The sequence below is a fragment of the Verticillium nonalfalfae genome, assembly GCF_003724135.2.
Source record: "Verticillium nonalfalfae strain VnAa140/NRRL 66861 chromosome Unknown scaffold_169, whole genome shotgun sequence".
Taxonomy (NCBI): domain Eukaryota; kingdom Fungi; phylum Ascomycota; class Sordariomycetes; order Glomerellales; family Plectosphaerellaceae; genus Verticillium; species Verticillium nonalfalfae.
In genome coordinates this window covers 22,194-44,551 of record NW_021167394.1, presented here as the reverse complement: position 1 = coordinate 44,551, position 22,358 = coordinate 22,194, and the positions used below count along the sequence as shown (strand labels likewise).

Genomic DNA, 22,358 nt, shown 5'->3' with positions numbered 1-22,358 from the left:
CCCGCCCGCCGCCGCCGCCGGAAGCGTGCCCCCGCGACCCTTTATGCTGCCCTTTTTGAACGCCGAGAACGCCCTGACCCGATGCATTATCGTGACGGTGGAGAAAATGATCCTGGCGGATGCCCTCTTCAAGAGCTCTTCTCCGGGTCGTCCAGGAAGAACTGGTGCATCACGCGTGTTAGCATCAGACGGTTCAAAGCTGCGAGAAAGTGGGAGGAGTGAACGTACGTAGTTGCCGCCGGCCTTCTGCTCTTGGTCGAGCTGCGAGTTGGACTTGTTGATGCGGGGGCGGTAGTTGGTGGGGTCGCGACGGAAGGTGACGTCGAGGTTCTTCAGGAAGGTGTTGCAGCCGGTGAGCAGCGACTCGGGCGTGTTGGCGTGGGCGTCGATGCCGGGCTGGCCGTCAAAGACGATGACGCGGTCCGCGAGGTAGGTGGCCATGATGAAATCGTGCTCGACGATAAAGGCCGTCTTCTTGGCATGCATGATGAAGCGCTTGATGACGCGCGAGGCAATGATACGCTGCTCCGAGTCGAGGTAGGCCGAGGGCTCGTCGATGAGGTAAATGTCGGCGGGCATGCCGAGGGCCAGGACAATGGCGACACGCTGCAGTTCACCACCGGACAGGTTCTTGACCTCCTGGTCGATAAAGTCGTCGAGCTTGAGGGGCTTGACGACGTCGGTCTGGAACTGGGGCGACAGGAAGGCGGCCTTGATCTTCTTGAAGAAGAGCTGGCGCACGGTGCCTTCAAACTTGGGCGTGATGGTCTGGGGCTTCATGCTAATGCGCATCTCGGGCACGGCAGACTTGCTATCGGGTTTGAGGGCACCGGCCAGCAGGCGGCAGAAAGTGGTCTTGCCGGTTCCGTTCTCGCCCATCATGACGATAATCTCCGAGTCGGTGAAGTCACCGGCATCGATCTTCAGCTTGAAGTTGCCCAGCGTCTTCTCCATCTTGGGGTACTTGAAGGCGCGCGACTTGTCGATGATGTAGTCGTCGGCGCCCTCGGCGATACGGAAGGTAAGAGACTCCTCGCGGAAACGCAGGTTCTCGGTGGGGATGTGACCGTCAAGGAAAATGTTGATACCTTCACGGACAGACTGGGGCAGCGTGACGACACCGTAGACGGCGGGCTTTCCGTAGAGGACGCAGATAAAGTCCGAAAGGTAATCCAGGACGGACAAATCGTGCTCGACGACGATGACGTAGTTGTTGTCATGAAGCAGGGAGCGGATGATACGCGCAGCGCTCAACCTCTGCTTGACATCGAGGTAGGAAGACGGCTCGTCAAACATGTACACGTCGGCCTGGCGGACACAAACGGTACCGATGGCGAAACGCTGCAGCTCTCCACCGGACAGGAGGTTGATCTCACGGTCCATGATGTGGTTGAGCTCGAGGACGTCGCACACCTCGTCGCGGTTACCCATGTTGCTCTGGGCATCGATCAAGCCCTGGACAGTCTTGACGGGGCCACGGACGGCCTTGGGGATCTGGTCGACATACTGAGGCTTGACGATGGCCTTGAGGTCGTCTTCGAGAAGCTTGGTAAAGTAGTCTGTTGGGAGAGGCGTTGGGTCAGCGGGGATGATCGCAAAGCAACTACATCGCCAGAAAGGTGACAGGGGGCGGGGGGAAGACCTACTCTGAAGCTCGGAGCCACGGAAGTACTTAATGACGTCCTCCCAGTCGGGAGGGTTGTCATACTTGCCCAGGTTGGGCTTGAGCTTGCCGCTGAGGATTTTGAGAGCGGTACTCTTGCCGATACCGTTGGTTCCGACGAGACCAAGAACGTTGCCAGGGCGGGGCATAGGCAGGCGGTGAAGCTTGAAAGAGTTGGCAGAGTAGCGATGGGTGACCTGCGTCTCGAGGTTCGTGGGCAGGTTGATAATGGTGATGGCGCCGAAGGGGCACTTCTTGGGGCAGATACCACAACCAATGCAGAGCGACTCGGAGAGAAAGGCAATGCGGGAAGCGGGGGACACCTCAATGCAGAGCTTGCCAGAGCGCACGACGGGACATGACTTCTTGCACTCCTGTCGGCACTTCTTGGGCTTGCACTTGTCGCTGTTAACGATGGCGACACGAGTGAGTTTGTCAGACATTTTGGCGGTTTCGCTGCGCGTCGCGTCGATGTCGTGATGGGTGTCGTGTGTCGAGGAGGGGGACAGAGTTGTGGTGGCGGGGTTGACGATGCTGGATTTTCTGGGTTTTCGCTAAAGAGGGGCAAAATGCAGTTCTGGGCAGACCAGGGCAAAACAGGCAGAGGACAAGGCGGGCAATGGCGACAAGTCGCGCTGAACGTATGTCGCAGCCTGTTCAAGAAGGGGGGTATCAAACGCACGGCGGGACGTGAAGGATGGTTTGTTCTCTCGCAAGGCTTCGAGGAAGAGCAGGAGATCCAGATGAAAGCGGAGGGGCACACCGTGTCCAAATCTCGTCTTTGCCAGGCTCGTCTCATCCAGGCTCGAGGATGCGGTCATCAAATTTTGGTGGGTTGTGAATCGTCCGTTTGGCGGGGTAGGGTAGGGGAGAAAGGCCCCGCCGCGACCCCCGGAGAGAACAAGTACTACGTGGTATACGTACGGTGCATGTAGCCTGTGCGCTACAAGGCTCTACATATTCTCAAGCTCACCCGCCCTATGAGGAACTCCCGCGTTTGGCGGCGGTTCAAATTACGGAGGAGAGGGTATGTCCTCGACTACAAAGGAGTTATGAGCAATAAGCTCACATGGCCTGTGATCTGGATATTGGCGGTCAAGTCGCGGAGAATTGCCTGTTAGCACATGCCAAAACCCAAACACCCATTGCATCTTGATAGTGATGTTAACATTACTTTGCGAACACCGCCATGCTGGCATTGGTATAGAGGAGACACGGTTCACCAGGGAATTTTCGAACCCAGCTTATGGAGTTTTTTGGTTGTAAGAATATGTGAATCCATCGTTCGAATTTCACTTGCTCGTTTGAAACATCGGCAGCATAATGGCATGCCGTTGCTTGCCTTGACGGGAGCGACAACGACGCCTGATGCGTACCGTAGGTACCAATCATTTAAACTAGCAAAGCGTTCCGAAAGAGACTGACCGCGACCCTATGATACCGTCACAATGTCACCAATGCCACCTGACGAGACTGAACCAACAAGCGACGAATGCCCCACCTTTTGTAAATTCATAGAGAACATCACTAACATCAAACTATGTCGTAGGCACAACTCAATGGGTATAGACAAAGCTGTCAAGGCACACAGACATGGACTCAAAAACACCGAGCCACAGGGAAGGGCCCAGGCCAGAGAGAAAGTCTCTGCAGAAGCCGTAGGTACCTACTTGACTCGGGCTTTTGCGTTCAAGAGGTGCCTTGGCTCCGTTGATACTGTTGGCTGCAGGCTAGTGACTCAATCGCCTTGTCCGGAAAGCCATGACTGCCTCAGGCCGTCACCCCCCCCAGCGAGCGTGGGCTGAGCCTGGCGCGCCTTCGGGCTACGCTTCCCAGCACGGTACGGCCACGGCAGGCACGCTGGCCGGTCCCACTTTTCTTCTCTTCCCAGCACCAAGGTGTCCGACTACGCTACCTACACCTCCACACTCACCCGTGCACCACCCAATTCTTCCAGCCTCCACCATACCTGACATTTTGATATTCACGTCTTCATCCACCGCGATCCCTCGCTACCCTGGCATACACCAGCCACAACCCCTGAACCATCCTCCCGTACCCCCTCCTCGCCTCAAGCTGCCTGGAGGCTCTAATTCATGACTTGTAAGTGCCTTGCCCTTGCCCATTATCCTACCGGCCAGGCCTATTCCCCATTCTCGCCAGCCCGCCGAATCGACCTCGGCGCTGGCTGTACGCGACCGCATCATCGCGTCCAAATAACATTCCGATACTTCGGCTCTACTGGAAATTGATGAGCCTGATGATTCTCGATGATCTGGATACGACCGTGGGCTTGCGAAACCCCTCACACGTGGCCCATCACGTCAATTGCTGCTTCGCTGTCTGTCAGCCTCGCCTTCATCGAAGACCCCCCAAAGAATGCGACGAGAAGGATAACTCCATCATTTCCGGATGTTCCTCAGTCCCAAGAGCGTCAATCCAGTCGCCGAGTCTCTTACGAAACGGCTTCTAGACTCTACCGGCCCTCGTCCTTGTCGGAGCTTCGCTAACCTCTTCTTCTGTTCAGCGGGCAGCCTCGACTTATACCTCCACCATGTCTAGCCCTCTCCAGAACGGCTCCTCGGACGGGCATCGATCGCCTCGAATGTCCTCCGCCTCCCCCCGCGTCGCGAGTCCCCGCCGAAGCCCTAGCGAGACCTCCGATCAGCTAGATGACGCGGCGGACGCCCCGTCGCCCTCGCCCGATGCCGAAGACTCGACCATGTACATGAATGGCGGTCATGACTTTGCCGAAAGTAGCCCTTCAGCCGATGAAAACAACGCGTCAGATGATGCCGACTTCGACATGGATGACGATGCTCCCAATGTACAGAGCGACGGCGCTGTCGACGCGTTGTCTAGCTCCAACGACTCCCAAAGGCCTACAAAACGAAAGGCCGGTGTCGAAGTTCAAGAAGACCTCTACATCAAGGCCAATCCAGAGCTGTATGGTCTGAGGAGAAGTGTACGATCCTTCCAATTGATACTCGCCGCAATTAAGCCATGATTAACATACCTTACCAGACGCGACCAAGGGAGCAGCGCAAGATCGTAAGTCGTCAGCCTACTCATCATTCGCATCGTCGCTAACATCAGACCAGGTCGATTCTGATGATTCGGAATCCGATGTGCCTGTCAATCGGAGAAATGTCAAACGGCGACGTGTGGAAACATCACAACGCTGTAAGCCTTCCCGTCTCGCCTAGCTTCTCCCACCCTCTCTCTTCCTTGCTAATCAGCCTGCCCGCCCTCCAGCCTCGAAAGTCAACACCCCTATTCGACAGGCATCAGCCGACGATTCAGACTCGGACAACTATGGTGGCGCTCGAGCGAAAACTCTGCAAAAGAAAGCCCGCCGCCAGCGCGAGGCACAACCATCCTCACTGTTGGCCGAGAAGAGGTGGTCCAGTCGGCGCGCTGCCCAGACCGTGCAACAAGGCGGCTACGAAGAGAGCGACTTCGAAGACGAAGAAGACGAGGCCGCACAGGACGCTCAGTACTACGCCCCCGAAGCGGACAACTCGCCGTACATTGACAAAGTCTTGCGTCATCGTCTCAAAGATGGCCTCGAGCTGAGCTTCGAGTCGACACGGCAAGACTTTGAATACTTCATCAAGTGGCAGGGCAAGTCTCACCTTCATGACACCTGGGAGACTGCCCAAACACTGCGCGATGTGCGAGGCTACCGGAAGCTCGAGAACTACTTTAGAGTTGTCGTTGATCATGAGCTCTTCATCCGATTCGGATTCGACATCCCGCCTGAGACCAAAGAGCAATTTTTCCTGGATCGAGAGCGTGTTGAAGAAGCCCTTGAAGATTACACCAAGGTGGATAGAGTGGTAGCTGTTCGAGACGGCGATGAGGAGACAGAGTATCTCGTCAAGTGGAAGGGCTGCTACTATGATGAGTGCACCTGGGAAGTTGCCTCAGCCATCAGCACCGACTTCCAGGTCAAGATCGATCAGTTTCTTGACCGATCCTCTCGCCAATGGGTGTCAGATCGGACCGAGACCAATCCAGACACGCGTACAAGAATGACGAAGCTTGAAGCCCAACCTGATTACATCAAGGGTGGTGAGCTACGGACCTTCCAGCTCCGTGGTCTGAACTTCCTCTGTCTGAACTGGACGCGGGCGAATAATGTCATTCTTGCCGATGAAATGGGTCTCGGAAAGACGGTTCAAAGCGTGTCATTCATGAGCTGGCTTCGCAACGACCGCGAACAGGAAGGTCCCTTCCTTATTGTCGCTCCCCTTAGCGTCATCCCAGCATGGGGTGATACCTTCGACAACTGGTCTCCGGACATGAACTATGTCGTTTATCTTGGCAACGAGGCCTCTCGCCAAACTATCCGCGAGAATGAGCTAATGATCAACGGTAACTCGAAGAAGCCCAAGTTCAACGCTCTCATCACCTCGTACGAGATGATTCTGCATGACTGGTCATTCCTGCAAACCATCAAGTGGCAGGCTCTGCTGGTCGACGAAGCACACCGTCTCAAGAACAAGGAGTCTCAGCTATATGCCAAGCTGGTTAGCTTCGGCGTTCCCTGCAAGATCTTGATTACCGGTACCCCGATCCAGAACAACCTCGCCGAGCTTTCGGCTTTGATGGACTTCTTGAATCCGGGCAAAGTCATCATCGATGAAGAGCTCGAGACTCTCACCGGTGCTGACACCCAGGAAAAGTTGCAGGACCTACACACCTCGATCGCCCCGTATATTCTTCGTCGTACAAAAGAGACAGTGGAGTCTGACCTTCCACCAAAGACGGAGAAGATCATCCGCGTCGAACTCTCTGACGTGCAACTGGAATACTACAAGAACATCTTGACCCGCAATTACGCCGCCTTGTCCGACGCTACCGGTCAGAAGAATTCACTCCTGAACATCATGATGGAACTGAAGAAAGTCAGTAACCATCCTTACATGTTTGGCGGAGCCGAGGACAGGGTTCTCGCAGGCAGCACTCGTCGAGAGGACCAAGTCAAAGGTCTCATTGCCAGTAGTGGAAAAATGATGCTGCTCGATCAGCTCTTGACAAAACTGAAGAAAGATGGCCACCGAGTCCTCATTTTCAGCCAGATGGTGAAAATGCTCGATATTCTCGGTGATTATCTTGCTCTGAGAGGCTACAAGTTCCAACGTCTGGATGGTACGATTGCGGCTGGTCCTCGCCGTATGGCGATCAACCATTTCAACGCCGAGGGAAGTGACGACTTCTGTTTCCTGCTTTCTACGCGTGCTGGTGGCCTGGGCATCAACCTGATGACCGCTGACACTGTCGTGATTTTTGACTCGGACTGGAACCCGCAGGCCGATCTGCAAGCCATGGGCCGCGCGCATCGTATTGGCCAGAAGAAGCCGGTCAGCATTTACCGTCTCGTTTCCAAGGAAACCGTTGAGGAGGAGGTGCTTGAACGGGCGCGCAACAAGCTTCTTCTTGAGTATCTCACCATCCAGGCCGGTGTCACTGATGAAGGCAAGGCCTTCCGCGATGAGTTCAACAAGAAGGGCTTGAAGATGGATGGTCCCAGCTCGGCCGATGACATTCAGTGGATCCTCAAGATGCGCTCGCAAAAAATGTTCGAGCAGACTGGCAACCAGGAGCGTCTTGAACAACTGGATATTGACTCCATCTTGGAAAATGCTGAAGTTACCAAGACAAAGGTCGACGACAAGATGAACCTCAGCAGTGGTGGCATCGATTGGGACAACTTTATGCAGTACACCGACGTCAAGGTCGACGATCTGGCTCTTGATTGGGACCAGATCATCCCTGTCGAGGAGCTTGAGAATATCAAGGCTGAGGAGGAGAAGCGCCGTCACGAAGCTTATCTCGCCAAGGTCGCCGCCGAGAGCGCACCACGCCGAGCCGCCGTGAAGAACCGCCATAATGAAAATGACAGAGCTGACCGCGTCGCCAAGAAGCGGCAGAGGGAAGAACAGCAACGGCAAGAGGCCGAGGAGCAGAGGGCTCTACTGTCCGATCCCAGACGTCCTTTGAACGAGAAGGAGACTCGCAACCTTCTCAAGGCATTCTATCGTTACGGAGCCATGGAGGACCGTGGTGATGAGATTGTCCATGAAGCCCGCCTGACGGAACGAGACAGGGAGTTCCTGAGCTCCATCATCGATGACTTTACCAAGGTCTGCGGTCAAGCTCTGGATGACAACTACTCGAGGCTTGAGGAAGATGAACGGAAGCTCGGAAAGTCTTTGACAAAGAAGGACAAGAAGGCAGTCTTGATTGACTTTGGAGAGGTTCGCAAGATGAATGCCGAGACAGCCATTGAACGGCCCAAGCAGCTGCGCCTTCTCCGTCAAGTCCTGCGCAAGAATAACGACGACAAGTCTTTTCGTCTACCGGACGCCTCCAAGGCAGCCCATTACAGTTGTGAATGGGGTGCTAGGGAAGACGGTATGCTCCTGGTCGGCATTGACCGGTATGGCTTCGGTGCCTGGACACAAATTCGCGACGATGCTGGCTTGGATCTGCAAGACAAGTTCTTCTTGGAAGAGCATCGTGTTGAGAAAAAGGAGGAGCGCAACAAGGCCAGCGAGAAAAGTATCAACTCTCCAGGCGCGGTCCATCTGGTCCGTCGGTCTGAATACCTTCTTTCCGTCTTGCAGTCGAAACATTCCACGGACGCTGCCACACTGAAGGCTGTGGAAAATCACCACAGGAACAATAAGAAGCACCTCAATGGGGGCCGACGCAGTGAACTTGGTAGTGCGGCTGCATCACCTGCTCCTCACCTGAGCAAGAAGAATAGTAGCCACCGGGACCGAGAACGAGAACGTGATCATCACAGGTCACGGAGCAATGTGGATGACCGCGGAACGCCGCGCCCCGAATCTAAGAGGAAGCACTCGGGACACGATGAGGGACGCATTCCCAAACACCGACGTACCGATGACAGTCGTCGGTCGAAGGGTCACGCAGACGACCGAAAATCTCCTCGCCCCGAAAAGAGACGCCACCGAGAAGAAGACGGTGATCGTAAGCATCGCAGGCCCGAGGAATCCCGGCATAAAGATGATCGACGCCGCTCGCATGACAACAGTCAGGCTCATGACGAGGATCGCGAGCGTAGAAACCAGGCTCTTGCACGCCTCGCAGATCTTCGCCTCATGGGCGACAGCCGCGAAGAAAGAGAAAAGGACCCCGACGCGATGCTTTGGTATCTACTCAAGCCTGTGCGGGAGAACTTTGAGATCATTCTCGGCACGACAAAGGATAAGGTCAAGTCTAGCAAGGAGCGTGCGAGGATCTTCGGGTCGGAGCTGGTTGTGATCGGCAGCTTTCTCGATCGCGAATTTGTCCGAGAATCGGACAAGCCCCTGAAAAATCGCTTCTGGTACGTATATTTTGCTTCGTCCGCCACACAAACAAAGCTGACTCAATGGCGCAGGGAATTCTTGGCTACGCTGTGGCCTGTTGACAGCACCAGCAACCCCGTGACTGCGGACAGACTTAGCTTCCTGTACAGGACCATTCGCGATCGGGAACAGTCGGACGCGAAGAAGAAGGCGCAGAACTCGAACGGCACAGCCGCTACCTCTTAGATGCAGGCGACTGTGGCGCATCAAAGTCCGGGATATCCTTGACACTGAACCATGACGACTATTGTTGTATTTTTTTTCTTCTTCTACATTTCAACGATATTGTGTGTGGCATGCATGCATGGCAAGGCGTTCCGGAAGGAAGGGGATGGTACATTTTGTTCAGAGGGCCAAAAATCACGATAAACTACAAGCCGGGATCAAGCATCAAGATGCGGCCACTGAGCCGGTTATTTGCGCGCGCAACTGCATGGCGTACTGGGCGATCTGATAGGGGCGAGCGGAAGGACGGGAAGGCTTGGGGGGGCGGGTTGGATGTCACATGATATGGTAGCCTTGCCCTCTTCGCCTCGCTCGCGAGGCTGATGAATGCGAAGGGCCCATTGCCGCTGGTCCCCTGTAAGGCCGCGTGCGAGAGGCGGAATGTCACGGGAGGACTCTTTTTCTTCTTTTTTAGTGCTGGCCATCCGTGTACAGAAAGACTTTTGCAGAATGAGGGACAGGTTCGGAAAAAGCTCAAGATACGTGCGTCTCACCAGATTGGGGTGGGTTTGAAACGGCGTTTTGTTTTCGTCCTTGAGGCAAGGCACATGTCACGTGTGCGGTGCGCAGGAGGCTGGCGGGCGTTCCATAGACAGTGAGCAGACAGACAGAGAGAGGGTAGGTAGGTAGTAGTAGTTGGTGCCTTGCGAGGCGGGGATACCCAATTGACCCGGCTGCCTCCCTGCGTGGGGTGCCCTTTCTGTTTTCCACTGGCTGGTTGCTCGCTCGTTGCATAGCGTGCTACCCCGTGCCCTGGAAGTGCTGTTGATGGGCCTCGAAATGAGTTTGGCCCCTCGGCTCCAAGAGTGCGTCGCCGGCCAGGTCTGCCAGGTGACGACGGCACAGTGCCCTTTTAGCACTCTTGGCCCCCGCCGACGTGGACCCGTGACGCCGAAAGGAGGGTCTCGTCTGGAGGGTACCTTGTCGTGCGTGGGAGTGAGCGTCTCAAGCAAAGAACAAAGATGAGGCACATGCCAGGCAGCTCACGTCAGATGTGTGTGTGTGTGTGTGTGATTATGGGTGTCCATTCATCAAGGGTATTAAATAACCGACCCAAACACCGTCGTTCGGATCAGGCAAGTAAGGTATTTCCTAAATATGAAACTCCGTACGCCAGCCTCTATGCTCCTGACATTCGTCCTCTCTCTGGCGAGGACTACCAATGCCCGCCAGTTGGTGAGGGATGCCTATTGCAACCGTCTTGAGCGGTTGCCTTGCGAAAAGCCCCCCCAGTGGTCATGAAGACAAGGCTTCCATCGGAGCCTTTCGAACGGGCTTCCTCCAACATCATTGAAACAAGGGTACACCGACCGGTACTGTTTATCATGCGTAAGAGTTACAATGTACAGCCCGCACCTGGCGTTGTAAGCCTGCCAGAACGCCTTTCGTACTCCCAACATGGGAGTCGTCGATCCTTAAGAATGCTTCTCGTCTCATCATGTCATCTGGCGCTAATTGATAAGCCCCTCCATTCCCCGAGGTTTCGATGATGGAGATATGATGCGCGGGCCCTCAGAAGCGGCTGCCACAATGCTGCCCAGGCAGCTATCGGTAGAGACGCCGATACAAGGCGACGACCGTCCGTCCAACGGAGAAGTGCCTCGCTGCGTGTGGGCCGGCGTAGTCGGTAGGGTAGCCAGGTCGTCGCACTGCATGTCAGTCAGGGCCGGGAGCAGCGGTGAGGACATGAGGGAGTCGGCCCCAGGTTTTCCCGAAGACTTCTGCGTCGTATACGCAACTGGGCTACGGGACAAGGGTTGCTGTGGTCGCAAGGTAGGCAATTCGTTCGCGACCTCCTGCTTGATGTCTTTTTCTTGCTTTGCCTGGACGGGCGTTACAAGAGCTCGGTTCTTGACAGCACGGAAAGTCTGCGTGACTGCGTTCTTAGGAGGCTCGGCCGCCTTCTTCGCCTGCTTCCCAGACTTCTTCGCCGGCGCTCTCTTGCGCTTTTTCGATGGTGCCTCGCTGTCGGAGCTTGCGACTGGCGTGGCACCAAAGGCAAGCTTGCTCTGTCTCGACTTTCCAGCCTTCTTGCCCGGTAGTGTGGGTAGCAATCGAGGGCTGGTGCTGGGCGTGGGGATGCCCTGGACCTTGGTGGCGTTGGCTTGAGTCTCGGTGAGAGCCCCAAACTCCGGCTCGGGCAGAGATGTGTTGTAAGATGACTGCGAAAGCTGGACTTCAACCTTGTCCCGCTGCAGCCACTGCTCGCGTATCTTGTTGTCTTCTTCGTTGAGAATATCGCTTGGCTCCGCGCTGGGCACATCGTAGGGTGGTAGTTGGGCAAAGTGGGCGACGTCATCAGATTTTCCGCGCACAACGAGGTCCCAGCAGTCCTTGAAATCGTTGTGTTGGGGCTCCGAATCAAGATTGATCCATGCAGTAAAGCCGCCGCGCTTGTTCCGAGTAGCCTGACAGAGCTCCTTGACAAGGCGCCTTACACCGGGGATTTTGAGGCTGGTGCCGACGACAATGACGGCATCTGGTCGGCTCTTCAAATCAGAACTCGAGACGTTGCCGATTGCCTCCTCATCCGGGTTGTATTCGTTGTAGAGCACCATTCTGGGGCGGAGGCGACCGATTCCATGACTTCGCTTTCCGCCGTGAATGGTTCTGACGGTATCCATCTCGGTACACTCTGCGCAAAGTGGAGCCTCGCGCCCAACGAAAAGCTTTGTGTTCAGCGGGGTGATCTGTCCGCATTTTGAGCAGTTCATGTGCTCGACGCTTCCATGCAGCTGGATGGTCTTGGGCCATGGCCCCTTGCGGTTCAGAGGGACAGTCGTCTGCAGCGGGGGCAAGTTCGTATCGACACAGTCGACGTTTTGCGTGTAAAGTCGCATAAGGCGGCCCTCGGCAGCAAGGGAGGCGAGCAGGTGGTGGAATTTTGTGGGCTGGGCCGACTTGACCATCGTGGCCAGGTCGCACACCATTTTGTGGAACTTCTCCGTCGTCTCGTCATGCTTGTACACCGATGCGTCGAAGAGGTGCTTTCCGGACCCCTTCATCTTGTGCTCGTTGGGCAGTGTCGCAAAGAGGCCTTGTTTTGACCGGAAGTCGGGAATGCCAGCGGAGACGGAAATACCGGCACCAGCAATGACGACAATCTTTTTCTGGTACCTCAGGGTGTCGACGAGGCGATCGAGCTTTCTGTCGCTCTCGGCGTCAAACCCGTTGTCGCGGACTTTGTCAAAGTCGAGATATTCGGTGGTGCGCTCCTTGGGGGCGGCAATCTTGCGTCTCTTGCGGGGGCGCTCGGATGGCGCCGACGTGGCCATTTCGGCGAAGCTGCTGACGTTGATTGTGTCGGAGGCCAGCGGCATGTCGGCTCGCGAGGGTGATTGGCAGCCAGAGGCCAGGGCGGAAGAGGAGGAGAGGGACGTCATGGAAGGGGACGGGTAGCGGTCGGCGGGATCGCGAACGGCCAGGGGAGAGGAGAACAGCGGTGGCGTCTTGGCCAATTCAGAGAGGGGCGAGGAAGGAACAGTGTCAAAGTCGGGGTTTCGGCTGCGGTCGCAGTCTGATTCGTCATGGCAGTCGCGACCGGTCGGGAAAGCGGACGAGGCTCTCTCACAAAGGCTCTCGTCCTCGCAATCCATTTGGTCGTTGTCGCGCGGTCGCGGTTGTTCGGGTAGGGAATTCATGGTGGTGTCCTGATCGGAGTCAGGGTGGTCGTGGCGGTCGTGGGTCGAGCTGCGTAAGAGAGAAGGAAAGAAGGAGAGAGTGGACCAGGGTAGCGAAATCATGCGGCTCTCTTGCAGTGGGCGGCGGGCAGTCGTTTTGGGGAGGAGACTTTAGATCATGGCGCTTGTGTTCGCGGGGGGGAAGAAGAAAGGTAGGCTTTCTGCAAGGTTTAAAGCCTGGGGACGCAAGTTTGTTTTGGGGGTGGCATGAGAGAAGAAGACGGAGGACGGTCCAAGCAGACGGGAGCGGGCGGGAGAATCGAGGTTCAAGGAGCGGAAAGGAATGAGTTGTCGTTGAAGAAAGGGAAATCGGCGGTCCGTCACAGTCTGACGCTTCCTGCCGGAGGGGGCCACTCGCACTGGATTCTCGAGCGGAGGCAAGAGGCCAATGAGGGGGCCCTGCATCAGGGTACATCGCGTGTGGAGGGACCGGACGAGGGTACCGGGAGAGAACCTGGGATGCGGTGAGGGGAAGCCGCCCTCCCCAAGTCTCTGATGGGTCGCGTCATTTACCTGGTCATGTTTACCTACCTGGCTGGCACCTTACGTACCTAGGTACCTACTTACCTAGGTCGGTAGGCACAGACTGGCCAAAATGCAGCCACCTCTCCACTGAGCCTTCCGCAGTGCTGGGAGCAGCAATCGTCTGAGAGAGAGCCTTACAGAAGGACCAGGCCTGAGGCAAGCCATCCAAAGTCCTGTCGAACTTCAGCTCCCTTTGTCCTCCCAGGCTGGAGAGCATTGACCGAATGAATGCTGTCTCGGCTTGGTGCTGACCCCTTTTTCACTTCCTGAGTACGGACTACGCGCTCAACTCTCCAGCCCTCCGTTGTGAGAAAGCCATGGCAATGGTACCAAACCGTGGTGAGATCCCTTTGCTTCGATCGAGGCTCAGTGCTTGCTTTCATTTCGTCAGGTACCTAGACAGGTACCTGACAGGCCGACTGACAGTGCTGTTGTGTCGCGCTGTGTGCGCTATGCTCAGTGCTGTCGCATGCCCAACACACACGCGTTGCTCGGTTACGAGATTGGGGGGCATGCCTAGGTACCAGCAGGGCATCGTCCGTGGCAGATGCTCAGCGGGCCACGGGTACGATCTTCGGAGTGGGCCTTCCTCTGGCCTTCTGTGTCTCCCGTCCCACGTCCCAGACACCAGGCATGGGCCCGATGAGATCCACCATGTATCTGGACCCACAGTTTTCAGTGTCTCCGGCTACGGCATCAGCGGACCTCAATCATGACGAGAAATACTATGACTTGATGGATTGTGGTCGGTATTACTTGCCCCTATCTGTAGCGGATACAAAGAGCTGAAGGATGCGATCCGATAACCCTCAAATTCATAGCGACCCGTTTCGGCGGATGTATTTCCGGGAGCCAGTGGCGTATAGCTTTTGACTTTCACAGACACACCAGGATGCTTCGCGCCGAGGACCAGCTCTTGCAACAGGCCTGCAGATGGGCCTCTTGGAGCCAGAAGAGCCACAAATGACCTGGCCGAACACTTTATCCCCTCTCCGCATTGGTCGTCAACAGGATGCTGAGTATCGCGTCGAGATGATGCTGAGAAATGGTTGAGCCTATCGAAGACGGATTAATTGCTTCCAGGGGACTTGGGCGCATGCTTTGGTGTATTCATACATAAAGAACAACGTAGAGTGACACGCCATGGTACCCAATCCGCCATTCTATTAAGATTTCACCTTCTCTATAAGTCACCAAATTGGCCCGTATGCACGCAGCCACACCCACACACACTTTTAACCCCCCAACTCCATTCGCTACATCCAAAACAAGCTCTCAACCCCTCACAGCTTCCCCGAACGCTTGTCAACGGCATCACGCAGTAGCGAGATGACCTCGGCGGGATCCTTGGCGCCGAACACGGCGCTGCCGGCGACGATGACGTTGGCACCCGCGTCGGCAGCCTGATCGATGGTGCCGGGCCCGAGGCCGCCGTCGACTTCGATGTTGAGATCGGGGTACTTCTCGCGAAGGGCCTGCACCTTGGGCAGTTCCGAGGCCATGAACTTCTGGCCGCCGAAGCCGGGTTCGACCGTCATGATGAGGACCATCTGCGAACACACACGTCAGCTGCCGTACAGAGGATTGCCAGATTCGCGGGATGCTGCAGCACATACATCGGGCCTCTCGTCCTGGTTGGGGTTCTCGAGAATTTCCCACAGGACATCGACCGAGGTTGCGGGCTTCAGGGCGATACCGGCGAGCATGCCCTGCTGATGAATGTACTTGATCAACGCCTTCGGGGACGTCTTGTTGTCGGAGGTCGTCTCGGGGCTCTCGGCGTCGGAAGAGTGGGCGGCCTCGTAGTGGAAGCAGTACAGGTCGCAGCCGGCATTCTTGAACTCCTTCACCCACTTCTTGGGCTCGGCAATCATCATGTGGCAGTCGAAGGTGCCCTTGGCGAATTTCTCCGTCGGCTGCTGGACGTGGCTGCGCACCTTGACGACGACGGGAGGGCCAAATGTGATGTTGGGGACAAAGTGACCGTCCATGATGTCAACGTGGAGCCAGTCTGCGCCATTCTTGATGGTACGCGAGCACTCATGGCCCAGGTCGGCAAAGTCGGCGGCAAGGATAGAAGGGGCGATGATGGCTTTGGGCGCCATGGTGGATGTTTCGATTCAGGTGGCTAGAGTCTGGTGAATGGTGGTGTTCAGGCGGGGGGGTGAAGCTGTCAAGCACTCAAAAGATGTCAGAACATGGAGATGGATGGCGGGGTTAATGGCATGGTGGGGTTCAATTGACGGCGATGGACGTGTACGGTCCCACTGTCGCCGCAGTAGGAGGTACCGAGATTTATGGGTCCAAATGGATTAAGTCTTGGTCGGCATGCCACCAGCCACGGACACAGTGCATGTGGCTGGTGCCTGAAATAGACTAGATTCCACTGGGGCTGATGGGGCCGCTCACCATTGGTCAGCCCCTGGGCTGTATTTTCCATTGGCCTTGACGGTGTCCGTCAAACGTCGGTCCATTTGTCCTTGTTTGACAGCGGACGACCTATAGATATTGCTGAGCCCTGAGAAGCCCGAGGACCAAGACGACGATTCACCACCTCTCTCTATCAACATCTGCATACTCTCGTATAAAGCTGCTTTGGACAACATCACCGCCAGCTCCCCCTCTCAATCGCAGTAATGCGCCTCAATCGACCGTTCAGCTTAGTCTAGGCATCTCACCACTTGGTAGCCAGCCTCGCGAACCCCCCACCTACCAACCATCCTCTCGATCGAGGCTGAGATGCCTCTCATGCTTGACAACCCCATGGAGACGACCACTCACGACGGAGACCAAGTCATGAACCATGACGCCATATCCGCCGGGGATATTCCCATGAACGGCCCGATGCAGGTTGATGGTCTTGATGTCGATGATCTTTTTGGCGATGGTGTCAACCTCACCCTACCCAATGTCCGAGGGCCTAGTCGGCAGCTCGCTCAGCGTGTGGATGAGATGAGAACTCGAGGGTGTGCTCAAGGCATCGCCTGGTCCAAATCGGGAACCATCGCCTACATCTCACCTGATGGCAGATCCGTTCAAGTCAGGTATCTGCGGGCCGATCCCAAGACTGGCGGCTGGGGCCTCAGCGAGCCTACTACGGTCGACGCCATCACCGCCAGCCCGTCTACACCAATAGTTCACCTCGCATGGGCCGCTACCAGTAGCAACGAGCTCGCCGTCATCGATGCCGCCGGCCGCGTTGCCATATTAGCCTTCTCCGTCTCCCTCAACCGCCCCTTTCTCACTCGCAAGTGGGATGCCGATCATGCCGACGACCTCCATGCCATCGCCGGCTGCTTCTGGCTGCCACTTGCGTCTCAGCACAAAAACGTAAGAGCTTCCTCCCTTGAATGCGGGCTATGTGCCTCGACCCTGACCATCTCGCAGTATCACGTCTTCCATGGGCCTGCTGTCAAGGATGCCACTGCTTATCGCTACGAGAGTTCCTTTATCCATGCCTTTGGCCCCTGGCATCCTAATCCTGCCAAAAGCGCACTCCTGTGCGTCACGACGAGTGGCATGCTTCGCTTGTTCTGGAGCCAGAGCAATAACAAGCTTGAAGAAACCACATTGGAGCTTGACAGCTTCAGCTCTTCAGACGACCTCATCACACATGCATCCCTACACAGCGACAAGAGTAAGCCGTTCCGCGAGACTCTGCCTCTGTATGCCTGCTCACAGACCCTAGATCACATGTATGTCGCCTTGGCGACTGCCTCCCGCCAGCTTCGACTGGTCCGGGTATCAATATCCTGGGGCCCTCCACAACCAGATAACAAGCTACCACCCAGCGGACAGCCCCTGAATCCTACCATGACGGCAAAACACTTGGCAATATCCAGCTGGATGCCCAATGGGCAGAGCGGAAACCCCATAGATGCCTCCATGACGCAGATCTCCCATATCGAGCTGTTACCTTCGCAGTTAGACAACACTGGCCAGAACTGGGTCCCCATGAACGTTCTCGTTGTTCGATCTTACCTCCCCACAACTGACAGCCCCTTCCAAGAGATGCAGAGCGTCATAGATCGGTGGGAAGTCGGCCATGAACCATCTCCCGCCCTGCACCCTGCGTTTGAGCAGATGGGCAGCCGCAGAAACAGCAGCGCCGGCGGGAACGACAAGGTACATGTGCACTGCTCTGCATGACTTTTCTCCTCATTCTAACAGATTACAGGATCCCAACAGACTCAAAAGACTGGACCCGGTGTTCATCAACAAAGTCATTGTCGGAATGCAGACCATCCACTTCGGAAAGGCTGTCTGCATAGCCTTTAGTGATGGCTCCGTTGAGTATCGCGACAGGTTCACAATGCAGGAGACGTACAACGAGTTGAGCCTCGACAGAGTCATGACCCTCAACCAGGTCGGCTTTACCTTTGCTGAGGGCACACCATGTACGTTCTGCCCTTATCATGACGGCGCTGCCTACTGACGCTTCACAGGCCTTCAAGTCGCATTCTCGCCTACCAACTGCTCGGTCGCACAAATTCAAGACGATGGGCAAGTGAAGTGGAATGGACTATATTATCCGCTGGGTGATATTGGAAACTCCAACCAAGACGGTACGTTACATGGTTGCATCAATCTTGGATAGCTTTGCTGATTCTTCCCAGCCCAGTACGCTGCAGTCATCGCGGCTCTCACAGTAGCGGCATCAGCTGCGACGTTCTACCAGGTAAACTGCGATGATATTCTAGCGGCAGCAAAACCATACGCCGACAAGAAGAGCAAGTCAATGCATACGTTACTTCTATTGTACGGAGACTGACAATCTGTGTAGCCTTCACACGAGACTGGGTCAACGAGCTTGTCCGGATGCTCAAAGTACCCGTCGACTACTCGGAGGAAGCTCATCACGAAGCCCTCGTGCGTAATAGTTCACTGCAGCTTTGCTTCAGTATCCTCAACCACCTAGGCTTCAACGGAGAGTTCAACCCGCGGTCTTCCAGCGGCAAGTTCGCCTTCCTGTCGCTCAATATCAGAAATGTCGTCATCCTGATCACTATCGCGAGCAACACTCCTACCAACATGCGGGAGAAGCTGAATCCCCTGGACGAACACGAGGTCATCGATGCCCTGTGCGGGTGTGCGCAGTGGTCTGTCGACTTGCTCGCGTATCTTGCCGATTCTCTATTCGCACTTCTCGACGACCCTAAATTCACCGAACTTCTGCAACCACGAAACTATTCAGAGATCTCCAACTACCTCCGCTCCCGAGCTGATCCTTCTCTTCAGCTGCTCCTCTGCTCCGCCACGCGCGGATTTCTCTCCGCCGTCTGCCGTCGGCTGACGCATCTCGACCAAATATCGCACCGGGCCATTGAGTTTTACGACCGTCGCGCTGCCATACAGAACGCCACCGACCCCTCGGGCCAGTCCAAGGTCGCCACCATAGCCCTCAACAAGTCCTACCAGAGGATGCAGCACATTATTTCCAACAGCCACATCAAGGTGCAGGACTTTGACCACCTCCTGACCACGCTCACGAGCGACATCCGCTCGACGTACCAGACAGCCTTTGCCGGCCTCGCCGCCCAGGCGCAGCAGAAGAACGAAAGCAACGGCACCGCCAACACCCAGCAGGGTCAGAAGCAGATTGACGCCCAGATCCGCGGCGCCCAAATCATCTCCGAGCTCAACCTCCTGCTCGCCGCCCAGCCGCCGGCGCCGTTCCTGACCGTGCTCAAGAAGCTCTTCGGCCAAGACCTGCGCGCCTTCCGCGCCCAGACCGACCCGTCGAAGCTCTTCTTTGCCGACCTCGGGCTTCTCGAGGTGGACGACGCGCCGCGCGTGCTCGGCGCGCGGAGGGCGGCGGCCCGCTACGTCGACGTCTTCCGCCGCGTCGAGATGACCAACAAGGCCGGCCCCAAGGAGGAGACCGCCGAGGAGCAGCTGCAGCAGCGCGGCGGCCGCGGCGGCCCGCTGCAGTGGAGGCGGTGCGTGCGGTGCGCGGCCGTCATGGAAGACGTCTTTGGCTCGCGGCCGGGGTTCACGTTTGTGCTGACGCAGCAGAGGAAGTGTTCTTGTGGTGGGTATTGGGCGCTGCTCCCCAAGGCGTCCATTGCGTGAGGTGTGCTTTTCTCTCTCTTTATATCAAGGCGCCGTTTTGGACAGCTAGAGATATGCGTGCATCCCCTGGTCTGGTTTACGAGTTGGGGGTGCCTGGGAAGGAGCCGGAGAGACGACATCAGTTCATCGCATAGAAAGGCCTAATCTTGACATGAAGTTCCCTATACCAATGAGACATGATACACGCACGCCAGTCAAGGTGGGATGCTTTGTTTGATATTGGGGCTGTTGGCACTTCATACGATGTAAGCGCCGGTACGGTGTGTGTTTCTGTCCGTTGCTTGCTAGAGTCTTTGCGCCTGTCACGGCGATGTACGACTTGCAATGATACCAATATGTTGTCTCTCGTCCCGGTGCGACTCGTGACACTTACCGTCACTGCATCGTTCATGTCAGTAGTGACAGGACTATTCCTCATGCCGTTGATCTCATGTATGTGACAAAAGTGGACGTGAGATAGGAGGCAGTTCAGAGGCAAAGGCCACGCAGCTGGGTTTACTCAAGTGTGTAGCCTGCAAGAGGGCGGAGTGGCAATGACGCATCGGAGCTAGAACGTCATTGGGTTACAAGTCAAGTCCTTGGCAGACACTCTCCATCATTCTCGGCCACGGACTCTGCCAGTCGTAAATGGATCACTCACAAGACACTGGTGACCCCTTGATTTCCCCTGCTATCACCTGACGGCGTGCTTCCTACATCTACCGAAGGAGGACGCTCGTGATTCCTAATGGCAGATTGAAAGTCTAAGGACACATAATCTGGTCCTGCAAATCTGCGGCGTGTTACTCGGGCCACTAGACCTCAGCCCTGGATGCCAGGTAGGGGATCTCCCGCGTCGGAGATCTGGCATAACGCGATTGGGTATAATTGTGAGCACGCCACACTCCTTACTGAAAAATTGACTTTATGGTGCATTCCCATGTTCCACACCGAGGCTGTGCTCACTCACTTGCCGTGATGGACATGCGTGTCATGCCTATGATAGAACAAAACGCCTCGACGTATCAAGCCAGCAAGATATGCGACAGGCCACTGTATCACTAGGTCTCTTGCATACAAAACCACAAGAGCATCACCATCTAGGAGAGAAACAGTAGGTGGAGGGTAGTGGCAACGCAGCTGCGGTACAAGAACTGCCATGTCGTCAAAGTGACAGGTCGTATGTCTCTTGTGAGAGGCTCCGACCCCCACGCCAGGTCGAAGGCCAAGGCTCTCAGGGGCAAGTCGTGGCTCGAAAAGATCGAGTGCCGATCCCGGGTGGAATTGGTGCCAAGGCCATGAACGAAGAGTCAGTATCCCATCCCACGTGCTGCGCAACCCACTATTGGCAGCACAACAGCTAGTCATCGAACACGGCAGAGTTGAGTCTCGCTCTGTTTGCTGCTATAGGCAACCTGTTATTAGACGCTCGCGGACCCTGGGAAACAAAGAAAGCGCGGCGCCCGTAACAGCAGCAGACTATTGACGGGCGTCTTGCCCGTCGGCATACGCTGATCGGAGGGCTTCGGTCAAAGGCACGGACGGGCAAGACTATTCTCAGCGGGCGAGACTGAGACAGGCGGAGGCAAGACGGGCAACGGGCCCGGATGCAAGGCCACCATGCCAACCGCTGCGGGCTGGTTCAACAACACGGACAAGGGAAACCAGGTACAGTGGCAGTGGGGATGCCTTTGTCTTGTCCTGTCGTGGAGTCGACATGGAGCAAGCCTCTTCGTCACAGGCGTCGAGTTGAGGGACCGCCTCGTTCCAGAGGCATCGCAGGCGCAGGCGATCGAGCATACGACAGGGGAGTGGCTTTTGGACGAGGTAGAGGACCGGGGCTTGCATTGGTGGCAGTGGCCGGCAGCCAACGACGAAGCACTTGTTTTTCTTTTTCACGTTGCACGCCGTAGTGGCAAGTGGCGTTGATGGTGATAGGCGCAATCTCATGATAAGGAAGACGTTTCCGGAGAAGCATTGCGGGCCAATGCTGTTGCGGGATACCGGGGTTATGGTATTCGGAGCAAGGTACTACAGGCGCCTTACTCTAGCTTCACGATGAAGGAGACGATTGCTGCACATTCGGGGGCCTTGCGAGCTTGAGAGTGGTCGGCACGTGCGGCCGAGGTGTTGCATCGAGCGAAACTGAAAATGGGATGATTCCTGAGAATGCTTTGGTCAGTAGTATGACCACCCAGTGGATGTGGTCGAAAGGATAACGAGCGCGGACCACTCGACCCCTGGCCGTACGGGTTTCATGCAAGTGATGGCAAGCCACAGTGCCTGTTCACCTACCGCAACCCAACCAACGCCAGACGGATATTTCGGTCATTAGAGGAGTTGGGTGACGACGGGAGATGAGTGAGTGCGACGGGAGACAGGCTTGACGCGTGGGCGGTTGAGGGATGTCTAGGCCGAGGGCCTGGCAGCTGTCAAGGGGTATTTCAGTGGGTGTTCCTTGTCTTGGGCGTAGAGTCGTCGACTGTCTCAATGGCGTTGCACCAAGGCCAACATGTCAAGGTACATGTGGATATATACCGTATATGGGGTGAGATGAAGCCAAAGGTGGTGATTCAGATCGACACGAGCCGCCTCGAGCCGTGGCAAAGAAAGCAATGACCAGAGTGTAGAAGGCGGCAGCGGTAGCCGTATGGTGGCTGGTAGACCGGCTAAAGCGCTGGGCAACAGCAACGGACGGCACTTTCAGGTAGGGGCACCGAATGGAGCATGGCAGATGGCGGGCAGGTAGGCGCTGTGCACCAAGGAAGGCAAGAGGCCGTTTGAAGAGGCTTAGACGAGCCTGCCATGAGCATGAGGTATCTATCTACCTAC

At 56.1% G+C, this 22,358-nt stretch overlaps 5 protein-coding genes across 5 annotated transcripts; 2 read left to right on the top strand and 3 right to left on the bottom strand.

Annotated features, from left to right (window-relative positions):
- Nucleotides 1-128: 128 nt before the first annotated feature.
- RLI1 (Fe-S cluster-binding ribosome biosynthesis protein) lies at nucleotides 129-2,106 on the bottom strand (the record flags this gene model as incomplete). Its single annotated transcript, XM_028636874.1, has 3 exons — nucleotides 129-161; nucleotides 229-1,559; nucleotides 1,647-2,106. The coding sequence occupies 3 exons, from the start codon at nucleotides 2,104-2,106 to the stop codon at nucleotides 129-131; spliced, it is 1,824 nt and encodes a 607-aa protein (XP_028491052.1).
- Nucleotides 2,107-4,217: 2,111 nt separating this feature from the next.
- CHD1 (transcriptional regulator) lies at nucleotides 4,218-9,231 on the top strand (the record flags this gene model as incomplete). Its single annotated transcript, XM_028636873.1, has 4 exons — nucleotides 4,218-4,628; nucleotides 4,688-4,714; nucleotides 4,765-4,846; nucleotides 4,919-9,231. 4 exons carry the CDS (start codon nucleotides 4,218-4,220, stop codon nucleotides 9,229-9,231), a joined length of 4,833 nt encoding a protein of 1,610 aa, XP_028491051.1.
- A 1,490-nt stretch (nucleotides 9,232-10,721) lies between these two features.
- On the bottom strand, nucleotides 10,722-12,911 carry D7B24_002671 (uncharacterized protein; the record flags this gene model as incomplete). The annotated part of the gene is made up of 1 exon (XM_028636872.1): nucleotides 10,722-12,911. One exon carries the CDS (start codon nucleotides 12,909-12,911, stop codon nucleotides 10,722-10,724), a length of 2,190 nt encoding a protein of 729 aa, XP_028491050.1.
- A 1,847-nt stretch (nucleotides 12,912-14,758) lies between these two features.
- Nucleotides 14,759-15,580, bottom strand: RPE1 (RIBULOSE-phosphate 3-epimerase; the record flags this gene model as incomplete). Its single annotated transcript, XM_028636871.1, has 2 exons — nucleotides 14,759-15,025; nucleotides 15,092-15,580. The coding sequence occupies 2 exons, from the start codon at nucleotides 15,578-15,580 to the stop codon at nucleotides 14,759-14,761; spliced, it is 756 nt and encodes a 251-aa protein (XP_028491049.1).
- A 634-nt stretch (nucleotides 15,581-16,214) lies between these two features.
- SIN4 (mediator complex subunit) lies at nucleotides 16,215-19,547 on the top strand (the record flags this gene model as incomplete). The annotated part of the gene is made up of 8 exons (XM_028636870.1): nucleotides 16,215-16,805; nucleotides 16,863-17,112; nucleotides 17,164-17,216; nucleotides 17,274-17,600; nucleotides 17,653-17,872; nucleotides 17,921-18,040; nucleotides 18,097-18,153; nucleotides 18,259-19,547. The coding sequence occupies 8 exons, from the start codon at nucleotides 16,215-16,217 to the stop codon at nucleotides 19,545-19,547; spliced, it is 2,907 nt and encodes a 968-aa protein (XP_028491048.1).
- Nucleotides 19,548-22,358: the final 2,811 nt, after the last annotated feature.